At 41.2% G+C, this 11,560-nt stretch overlaps 1 protein-coding gene and 1 long non-coding RNA gene across 2 annotated transcripts in view; one reads left to right on the top strand and one right to left on the bottom strand.

Annotated features, from left to right (window-relative positions):
- Positions 1-795: 795 nt before the first annotated feature.
- LOC127386880 (uncharacterized) lies at positions 796-4,405 on the bottom strand. The gene is made up of 3 exons (XR_007890002.1): positions 4,277-4,405; positions 3,513-3,598; positions 796-1,053 (listed from the first exon to the last, which is right to left on the bottom strand). It is a non-coding gene; the product is annotated as an uncharacterized LOC127386880 (long non-coding RNA).
- A 1,555-nt stretch (positions 4,406-5,960) lies between these two features.
- The window catches only part of SNX7 (sorting nexin 7), a 30,331-nt gene continuing 24,731 nt past the window's right edge, over positions 5,961-11,560 (top strand). The window contains exon 1 of the mRNA XM_051624542.1: positions 5,961-6,205. Within this exon, the coding sequence (XP_051480502.1) occupies positions 6,014-6,205 (192 nt within the window). The 5' untranslated portion in view covers positions 5,961-6,013. The remainder of the gene's footprint in view (positions 6,206-11,560) is intronic.

Genomic DNA, 11,560 nt, shown 5'->3' with positions numbered 1-11,560 from the left:
TAATATTCTTCAACTGCTATTTTTAACATATAAAGATATTATTTGGGGTTAAATATAAAGTAATGGAATAATAGTAGATCAGCTGTCTAGTATACTAATAGTTTCATATGCATGCAAGTTGCTAGGAAAACTCTGAGGCTTCCCAAGAAGTTTTGCCCCAGTAGGGAGTATAAGATCAAGCCAAAATGTAAAAAAATATTATTTTATCTATAGATCTATCTCAGCTCTTTTTTTGGGCTTAGGCTTTTTTTTTTTTTTAAATGGTGTTGAAACTATCCTGAGCTATTAGCAATTTTATAGCAAATATTGCAAAGAAAAAAAGGATATTGTGTTGGACCAATTGCCAAGTTTTCACACAAGAGCTTTTCCACATATTAATATTTAATAAGGGAAATATCCTAAAATGTTGTAAACACAGCTGTTCCCATTCTAGGGTTGATGCCTTCTATGTTGGGCAAGCTCAGTGCTGACAAAGTACCCTAATCCTTTGTATTTTTTATTTTTTCATAAGCCTGCTTTCCTGTCTAGTCTTATTGTCTGATCATATACATTGCTCTTTTTGTGACTTCCAAGTCTCACCAGTTTCCAGATTTTTAAAACAACCTCCACTATTAATTGATATGCATAATTTGTTTGCAAGCACTTAACACCAGCTCCTCAAAAACTGTGAGCAGCCTTTGCCTGACAGGTTGCAAAAAACCCCAACTAGATCAGTTACACTCTGTGTAAATATCAATAAAGGTATCTATGAAGTAAATTCAGAATTTAAACATGAAGATGCTGTAGTTACCCTGTCAGGCAGTGTGGATTTCCTTCCAAGTCCAGCAGACTGTAATTGTTTGCTTAACCTGGATATTGATCGTAGTTAGACTGCTGGCTTGCTTCCTTCAGCTGCAGTTCTCACTTTGGCAGTTTCACATACATCACTTGATATTTCCCTCTGCAGCCATGTTCACATTCTTTCCTCTGGGTCATAATCTACTGTCCATGACCACACTTTTGTTTCTGCACTATGATAATGGGCTGTTGGGGTATTTTTACATTTTCTGATCTCTGTAGAACAAAAGGGGTAGTTTTTAGCAAGAACGACCTTGAACCACTATCATTTACAGTTAATATTGTACAGAGTTTTATGGAAGAGGTCAGTGATACAAGATAAAAGTGAAAGATTCTGTGGTAGTGTGGCTATAGAATGAATCTTCCACATGTTTTATGAATTACTATGTACATATTTTATATCAATAATTATTAAAGTGTTAATTTGGTTGCACGTTGATCCTGGTTTTATGTCAACAGTTCAGATGTGAATTTGAGGACCAAAAAAAACCTTTCACATAAAAACTTTCTTAATAGTTATCCTGGTAGTAATATACTAAGACAAAAGGGGCACAAAATTTTCATCTAAAAAAAATAATAATAATTAAAACATCATTAATATGGAGAGTTAATTCAATGACACTGTGCCTCCTGGATTGATTTGACTAGGCTCACCTACCTGCCAGCTCTCTTTGGTAAAGTTTTTTTTAGAGTCATTGAAAATGAACAATTAAAGATTGCTAAATCCTTTTAAAGAAATCCTGGAAAGGCGAATAATCCTCAAAACAATGGCAAGCCCTGTGCCTAAGAGGTCAAACAATGATCACAGGCGTGCACAGTATTTTCAGAGCCTGTGCATTACACTGCAACAGCTGAAATAAAGAATTCTTCAACATAAATAGGCTATAAGCAGAGATCTGTAAATTAGTAACATTCATATCAGTCACTGCAATTTCTTTTGTTATTTAGCAAACAGAACTACACATGGTCACTGATAAACAGGTTAACTGAGGCACAGCATCAATCTGTTTCCTTTTACCTGAAGTTCAAAGTTCCCAAACTAGACATAAGAAAAATAAAAATAGAAAAAAAACTTAGATTCATCTATAAAATTAATTCAATAAACCTTTAAAGGTATGAAAAATATTAAGGCATTCACAGCATAACTCTGGACCAGGAGATACTCTAATATTTCATGCCATGAAGTACAGCAGCAATTATTTGGAAACATGAAAACATTCCTTCAGCAGAAGACAAAATGCTAGATTAGAAGAGATGGACTCTAACAACAGTGCAAAGTATTTAAAAAAAAAAAAATCAATGGTTTCATATCCAATGAAGCTTGGCAACTATTTTTAGATATTATGAAGATTATGAAAACCAGTAACACTTCACCTGGAATACTTTCACATCTAAAACTTGGCAGAGTCACATAACTTAAAAGGATAGCAAGCCTCTAGATATTCATCAGGGCTTTGTACATCTACAATGTCATAAAAATGATCTGCAGCCATGAAAGAGATAACATGATTATGAGTACACTACATTGCAATTTCCTTTGGCCAGTCAGAAAGCAAAGACAGTCCAACAGTCTCTGAAAAAAAATAAGCTTGGAGGATATCCACTGTCTGAGAGATAAATTTTGCAATATTCCAATTAAAGCACCTTCCAAACTTAATATAATAACAAAAATAACAGAAGAGATAACAGTTACCTTTCAACCAAAACACAACAGGCAGCTGAAAAGCCTAGCAGCTCACAATTTACCTTAGATTTTTAATGCTCAGAATCCATTGCCAGTTTAGGCATGGAACACAAATAGTTAACCTTATTTTGTGCCATTATATGGAGCTTACTATAAAGCTTGCTCTAATAAATGGTATTATATGAAGGCCAGTCCTTCATTCACCATCAAAATATTTTCTGGGTGTAAACATCACGACTTCTGCTCATACACTAGACAACCCTGACAAGAATGCTACTTGAAATGCATTTCAGACCTAGAAAAACGTTCTCATTTGTGTCAAGGTGCCGAATGTCAGCAGATTCACTAATATGCTTATTATTTGCACTGCAGTGGTGGAACAGAGTAAAACACCATGAGCCTTTCATACCACACTACTGCCTGACTAGAGAGCTGATCAAATAAAACAAGATTTAATCCTGTCCATATCACTGTGCAGTTGGTGAAACTCAACAAGTCAACATTAAGTATTCAAAGTGGCATCATGGCATAAAGGGATCACATGCAGCCTGCACATGAGAGCGATGGAATAGCTTGGTTCTGCTTCAGTGTTTGTAAATTTAATTTGTTCAAGAAAAAGCAGTTCTGGAAGGGATTACTAGCTACGATCAACACTTTTACCAAAGAAAAAAGGAAAATGCAAGTAGGAATAATATTGACATTTTTTGTAACACAAAATAGCTTTTTGGGCTTAAGTGAATAAATAAAAGTTGGAGACCATTGCAGCTCAGTCCTGGCATATGTGAACACTCCACCCAGTGTTCCCAAGTAGGAGAGGATGGGAAGGTTGAATATTTAATGCAGATTGCACAGGTATTTTGAAAACACCATATTTTACAAAATGTTAAAATGTATTTAGCAAAATATTGTCCAGTATCATCTCAGTGAAATAGATTTAAAAAAAAAAGTGTGGCAATAACATTCATGGCATAACAACATCCAGTATACTGACCCTTAATTCTTGCCAAGAGTTACAGGTTCAGGGAAGGATATCAGTGGTTAAATGCATAAATCCAAGGAGCTCAGAAAACATGGGGCCTGTTGGCAACGAATAGAAATTCAAATAAATTGTTAAATGCAATGCATATTTTCCTAGTGCTAAGGACAATTAATACCTTTTCATCACATATTGGTAGTTCAAATATGAAGAACAAAAAGATAAGCACTGCCACTAAGGAATCTAAAAATATGTCTTGTTAAGCTTGATTAATGATCTAATAAAAAGCTATGAGAAAAATCTAATTAAAGCATGTAGTGAGATTTCTCTCAAACAGAAATAAAGAACCCAAGAGAATGGTAAAACTTTGAAAAATCAGCATGATCCAGATGACAGCCTTAGTATTCAAGCCTACAGTACACCTTCTTTGACTGCTGGCCCTTATTTATCATCTCTGATGTGTGCTGTTTGGAATTCTGATCGTCAATGAGCTTTCTTTTATTTTGTTATTGCCTCACATACCATCTGAACATACCATCTGAATTTAAACACAGACACATTATAAACTCAGGCAGGTTGTAGGTGCTTACTCTGTCCAGAAAAGCTATAGGCCTCTGGCACAATGTGTGGGACTTAGGAATAAATAAAGGCAAAAATCAAAGGAAAAAAATAATCCATTACCTATATAAAGTCAGAAAACAAACTAGCTACACTTTTCTTATCATTGATGTACAAAGAACAGAGTAGAAACAGTAGAAAATTTATATTCTGATACTCACTTTTCATCAGTAGCTGGTACCCAAAGGTAAAGAGAGGATACAGAAGCAGTGAGAACATTGGAAAGGAACTGTAAAAGATGCAGAGGTGGAAAGAGCTTTAATTTGACACTGGATGAGAAGCACCTGCACCACATACAACTCCAGCCTGTATCTTGCAGAGCCTGGAAGTGAGCAGACCCAGCCAGAGGCCTGAGGCAGCCAGCACGGAAGGCAGCACACCAGAGAAATCCAAGCCTCCTCAGAGGAACAGAGCTGGGCCACAGCAAACAGCAGCAGGGCAGAGACAGTTTACACAGAGTCAGAAGGAAAAGACATCTGAGGATCTCGTGCGGGGCCAGTCGTTATTTTAAAACTACAAAGTGCCTGTTCTAACTTACTGAAACACACTCTCGCCGTCAGCGACCATCCGAGCAGCCAGAAAGGCGCATCCCATCTCCCTCTGGTGGCTGGTCCCTGGAAGAGACCGACCTACTACAGCAATCCTTGTCAGCTAAAATCTGCAATCACTGCTGTGCAAAGGTCTGCTGTTCCCCAGCCCATACAGCTCCCTCTCACTTTTAGAATGGGTTTTGGGTTGGGGTTTTTTTTGTTTGCTTTTCAAGGTTTTTCTCCTGTCAAGTTGTGGCTCAAGATTCACTAAAAAGCATGAAACATCAAATTAATTTCCTCATCCACTGCCAGACGTGCTTAGAGAATGAAGACTTTTCAAAATACTTTTGTTTGATTACAGGGTTTGCCTTTTCTAATTTGACAGCAAAGGAGTCAAGGGTCATAGAGATTATGGTGTTATCTGCCTTTTTCAGTACCCACCCAGGACTCCTGAAGCTCAGATTAACAACAAAATTCCCCTTGACTCCAGACACTTCAGATGCAGCCTGTTAAAACCAAGTGCCTCAGCCTACACTGTGCACACATAGACTCAGGTGCCTTGCCCAGCACCAGAGGAGCTCCGGTGTCCAGCCCAGAAGCTGAAATGTTTGGTTCCTCAGTCCTTTTCAGATGTAACTGTGTAGATTTGTTCTCACAAGCTACTCTGAACCCACAGTAACCTCTGGCTTCGCATCAGAAGGCACACGAGGCCCCACGAAGAAGGGAGGGCTAAGCCTCCACCTCCAAGGCAGACAGCCCGGCTGCTGCCCTGCTGGCCCAGCAAGAAAGAGACCGACCCAGAGTCAGAAGGAAAGCCTGGGTACGCTGGTCACCGCCCGGCACTCCCGAGGACACAACATGACGGCTCTTGGGCTCTGCCAAACCCTCCGTCCCGAGGCACGGCACACACTGCTTCCAGCAGCACCCCCCGAGCCATCCCCCGCGGGGGGCAAACCACGGGCGGCTGACCCCAGCCCCCGGCACGCCCAGCCCCTCAGGAACTCCGGAGGCGGCCCGGGCTGAAGCCAGTGACACATGAACGCCCCGACGCCCCCACAAAACCACCCGTGGGCACCGTGCGGAGCAGCTGCCGCCTCGCCTCGCGACCGGCCCCCACAGCCGAAGCCCCGCCGCCCTGAGGGGCCGGCCCGCAGCCGGGAGGCACCACCCGACCCGGCCCGGCCCGGCTCCGCTTCCCGCTTCCTCCCAGCCTGGCAGGGCCGCCCTCCCGCCGCTGCTTTTACTCCTGCGCACTGGGCGCGCCCCCGGGGCGGGCCGGGCCGGGGGCGGGGGAGCGGCGGGCGGCCAATTGCGGCCCCCGGGGAGAGGCTCCGGCGGTGCCAGCGCCCGCGCTGGAAGGAAGGAAGGATGGAGGCAGAGGGCCGGGTGCCGGGGCCGCCGCTCCCCCTACCTTCCCCCGCCGGCGGGGGAGGGGCCAGCGCCGTGGCCGAGGCCGACTGCCCCGCGGATGCCCCCGGCGCGGCCCGCGGGCCGCTGCTTGCCGCCGCCGAGGTGCTGGCGTTGGACGATGAGGAGGACGACCTGGAGGTGTTCAGCAAGGTACGGCAGCGGCCGGGCCGCGCTGCGCCGGGGCCGGGCGGGCTGCTGACCGGCCTCCCGCTCGCTCGGCGGCACTTTGCCCCGCCGTGCGCCCGGGGGAACGGGACGGGACGGGACGGGACGGCCCCGCCCCGGGTGGGGATCGCGGCCTCTGCCCGGCAGCCCCGCGCTCGGGCGGGCGGGCTCCGCTCCCTGCGCAGAAGTCACCCGGGGCCGGGGGCCCCAGGCGGCCCCAGGCAGCTGCAGCGCAGGAAAAGGGGGGGTTGCTACTTCAGACGAGCTGTGCAAGTCATAACTGCTCCTACCTTAAATCTGCAAAGTAATCTGGACTCGCTGTAACCTTATCGCATTGGTCATGTACCATATATGTATCTGTAAATTAAATAAACAGTTGTATTTAGTAATTTCAGTTGGACTTAAATATAAATAAATATTTTCAAGTTTCAGTTTGAATTTTCTTTTAAAAGATAAAGTCTAGACCTTCACATAGGAGGTTAGGGAGGTAACATCTGTCATTTGATGAAGGGAAGAAACTGAATGTAACTGACGATATGGTAGGGTCCATGTTCTCAAAGCACACAGTTAGCTCGGTGCTAATCTAGGTACAGTCTTTACAGTGTTGCAGATTTTAGTTAAAGCAATGAAGGGCAGTATGGCTACCGCATTTATTGTTTCTCATTTTTTATTGATTTGGATAAGACAAGACTTACCTCTTGCCTTCTTAGCCATTAAAGAAGAGAGCATGTCATGGATCTATTGACATTACCAAGGTAGCATCTAAAATATAACATAAGGACATACAGATTGCTACAGTGGAGAAAAAATGTATCTAGGGGGCTAAGGCCATTCTCACCTTCTGAGACTTCTAAACTGCGGTATGATAGGATGTGTGGCACTGGAGAGAAAAAGTAGATATGTTTCCTTTTTGAAAATGTGACACTGAATGTATTTGCAGTAGGACTGATTGTCATATGAATTTACATTGACATTTCTTAATTTTCTGTATACTATATGTTTTTTGGTATGCATGAAAAAAAGCATTTGAATAAGAGCTTCATTCTTAGGAGCTATGTATTTAAACTTTGAATGTAGTGAAATTCTTGCAATTCATGGATTTTAAAACCAGAAAGGGGATATTTAGTCATGTAATGGTCTGTAATATGCAAAAGGTCAGGATAAATTTTACCAAGTTATCTGAGTTTGTCTGAATCGTAACTAGGGTCTAGCGAAATTTTATTTTCTCGAAGAGTACAGGTCTAGGTCTGACACAGCAAGATGATTCACTGAACTTGCATGCAAAAGCAGTGCTAAAATATAATTGTAGTTGTTTGTTTCAGATTTTTAATCCTTTTGCTTTTACTAGGTAAGCTCAGGCAGTTCTGCATGAGGTATCTGCCTGTCAACACAGCATATCAACAGTTATGCTGCTTGCTTGCCGAAAGCCGTGCTCCTTGGGAATAAAAAATACCCAAACCAGTGCAGCTGATAGGAATTAATGCTGCTATATAGCAAATGTCTGTATCTTTAGATTTCTGCTACTTGGATTAATACCAAATATTTCTTATTTAAATCTTAACTACTATTAATGCATGCCACATGATAACTTATTTCTGCAAACAAGAACATTTGTCATATTATGTGAAAATACAGCATTGTTTCCAAAGCCTGTACATCTGCGTTTAGCGGTTATACATAGACCAGAAATTCACAGTTCGCTTTCAGATGCAGTTCTGAGGCCGACTGGGGATTACATCCCATTTTTTCATGTTCCATATATTCAAGAGAAACTGACAAGCTACATGTTGCTTCGGACTAAGTTTTGTAAAAATGATTTTTCCATAATGTACTGTTTCAGGACCACTTTGTTTTACACTGTATCTCAATGGAGTTTCAGAGGCCAGTGTCTTTAGGGCAGTGGTGCAGCATTTGCAGGCCAGGCAGGACTGCAGAGACAGTGTAGTGTTCAGTGCCTGACGCTGACATCCACTTCATTTGTCTCAGTTTAGTCAATGAAATGTACCAGCTACCAAAATGGTGAAAAATGAGATTCTTAAAAATTGTCAACATCAATACCCTAAGTTATTACTCAAGATGTAAATACAGGGCTTTTCTTTTATGAAAATTCATAGACATTTAAACTGATAGTGTCATAAACGATTGACCTGGTATCCCGTGACATATCTCAAATGTTACAGACTAGCATCTTCTTTGGCAACTCTGATAAAGCATTTAATGATGTGACGCGCATTTCACTTTATCCTAGTTTCCATTACCATGGAAAAAGTTCTGGGGTCTTTTTAAGAGATGGAACCTCTGGGGGCTGATTGAAGAGTCACACAAATGCAGGGTGTTCAACCTGCTTTCTTCCATTTGTTTTGAAGTAGGGAGTACCCCATGTATCACTACACCCACTCAGTTAATCTTTGCCTTCCTTGTTAACTGATACGGTCTGGGACCTGGGACGTCACCTAGCATTGACAAAGCTGTCAGCACTTTAGTTAATGCTTAAAATCTTTAGCAGCTGTTTCAAACTGTTTTACAGTGTTTGTCACACTTCATAATTACATAAAACTTAATTAATGTTATTTCTGGAAAAGATGTATATGGCACTTCAGACTTGCTAAGAGGCTAAATTTTCTATTGTAACAGGTTGATAAAGGATTTGAGACTGATTTATATGTGATTTTTTTTTTGGCCAAGGAACTATTTGGTCTTCCTAAATATTTTTGCTTCTTTGAAGAACACTCCAACAATTAAGCTATTCTCTTACAAGACAAACTTTGCCACCACGTCCTTTATGTCCAAACCTACTTTGGATCCCTGGTCTCAAAAGATTGCAAGCTCTGGATTCTTGCTGGGAGGGAGGGATAGGTGAGGCCACACCAAGTCCAAGGATCCTCCTCTGGACAGGAGTGGTGTTGAGGCAAACCCCAGGGCTTAATGTCTCCTCTAGAGAGCTGCAGGCTCAGTTGTGTGCTCAGCGTTCTTTGAGCCACTCCTGCTGTATGAGTGTTTTCCTTCCCTTACTTCTTTTACAGTCTTACTGACCCATTGTAGCCAAATATGAGAGTAAGATGGGGTGACTGCAATTATTAGAGGAAGGAGACCCAGAACAAGGCCCTCATGCTGCCAAGAGCTTGTAGATTTTCTATGTATTTGGTCTTCTGGCCAGTAAATCAAAATGCATTAAATTATTTGTTGATGGGTACACACAGTCTGCTGACTGCTGTCAGCAGGGAAAGGACTTGGAAGGGAGAAGGGGTACAGCAGGTAGGTGGAGCTGGGGGAGGTGTGGGAAAGGACATGAGTATCTGGGACAGGATCTTCATTCTCTTTGCATGGATGAAGAGGAAAAAAGCTGCTTTTTTTTTTTTTTTTAAGTTATACAACCCAAGAAACATAATTGTTTTTCCTGTGCCACAAAACTCCTTCTGCCCCCAACTGTATGCACACAAAAGCAGAGTTCCAACCACAAAATTACAGCTGTATATAAAATAGAAAATTATATTTTTTTTTACCTTTTTTCTTTGGGATGACATCAGACTTATGTCACACAGACTTCAAGAACTGCTGGAACTAAACCTGAAGTATCATGAGGATAAAGAAAGAGAAACAGATGCTTGTTTAAAACTCACAGGCATTCATTCATATGTGGGTGACCACTAGAGCTGTATTACAACAGAACTGAAGACCTGCATATTGTATGGATTTTTATTACCCATGTTGTGTTTCACATATTCCTAAGCCCTTCCATATAAAAATACACCTTCAGAAGCCTGCCTGTATAGAGCAATTTTTAGTAGCAACCTAGAAGGAGGAACAAAATGTTAAGGTATTAATGACCCATGGAAAATGAGAAAATATGAAACACATTTGCCTTGATCCAATTTGAGCCTTCCAGAGTCATTATTCCTCAAGTTGCATGGCTGTTTAAGTCCTTTACATGCTCACATGCATTTTTCATTCCCTGGAAATTTTCCTTTGTCTCAGCGCTTTGAAGCGCATGGGCTGCTCTGAACTAGCAGTCCTCATTCTTCACGTAGTGCATGGCCAGCTAGTGCTAGTGGCAGTGAAAACAGCTTCTCTATTTATCCTCCACCACTCAGGAGAGTGCTGCCTGGATAGAAACTATGTATAGGAACAGACTGAGTGAAAATAAAATTACTTACAGGTGTACAGGTGAGCAGCTATATAATCTTCAAAGCATTGCCTTTAGTCCTCTGTTCTACTTTTGTCTCTCTCTTCAAAGAACTGTATCAAAATAAGGGAAGACAACTGGTACATCAGTTCTTTCTGTGCATAATTCTCAATATAAATTTCTACTCCATATATGTCAGTGTACATTGATAAATCCAGAGGAGAGGGATGGCAGTAGGCAGTGAGGTTTAAGGTAGGAGAACAGGAGAGGAGAATGTGTTCCAGAAAAAGTTTAGATCCAGTTGAATTTGAAGGAAAAAAAACAGGTCTTGCTGAGCTCAGCAGCACTGCCATGGTGTGCTCCTCATCCCTGTGAGGTCAGCCTTGGGATGATGCTGTGTCTGTAGTTTCTGTGGCCTCCTACATTTCCACTCCTGCCACTTGAGCCGTTTTCTCTTCAGCAATATCCCTATTCTCCTTGCTCCATAGTTGGTGAGGCACCAGAAAGGGCAATGCTTTGCCACTTGGTAGTTAGTGTGGCTTAACTACACTTTCAGAAAACTTCTAGAAAACAGATTAACTTTAAAGTTTCTTACAGAAATACTTCACTACATTGGATTTATTAGAAAAAAATCTATACAATCTATAAATCTATACAATTTAAAACATAGTGATTGTTTTAACTAGCCAAATTTAATTTTTTTGGTGATAATTCATTTATTTTGCTCTTTTATGGTGTTAGTGAATTGACTTTTGTTTCCTAGTCACTATATCCTTCAAGACTTTAGATTAGTAGATCTCATCCAGACTTGAATCTAAGAAAGAAAATGAGGTGTGTTTTTTTTTTTTTAATCCATTTCTAATTTCCACTCAGTTTCTGAGCATTTGAGTGATCACCATTGAATGTAGTGAGCACAAGCAGCTGTTGTAGGAGCATATTCATAGAGAGCTGTGGTGAAAGTGGTTGATGGTATCAAAAAGTGGTTTTCCACTTCAGCAAAACAGTGGTTTGACTCTTCTTTTTTTTTTTTTCCTTTTTTTTTTTTTTTTTAGAAAGATTAAGCAACGAATTTGTAAAGCATCCTTACTTACTGGTTTTCTTTTTTTCAAAGTTTAAAGTTATGTCTCTGTAATTGTTTTCTATTTCAATCTCTATTTTAAAATGTATCGAAACTGAAATATCAAATTAAAAAAAAAAAAAAATCTCATTTGGATTTT

This window comes from Apus apus, chromosome 7 (assembly GCF_020740795.1).
Source record: "Apus apus isolate bApuApu2 chromosome 7, bApuApu2.pri.cur, whole genome shotgun sequence".
Taxonomy (NCBI): Eukaryota; Metazoa; Chordata; class Aves; order Apodiformes; family Apodidae; genus Apus; species Apus apus.
This window is presented reverse-complemented; position numbering and strand designations above follow the sequence as displayed.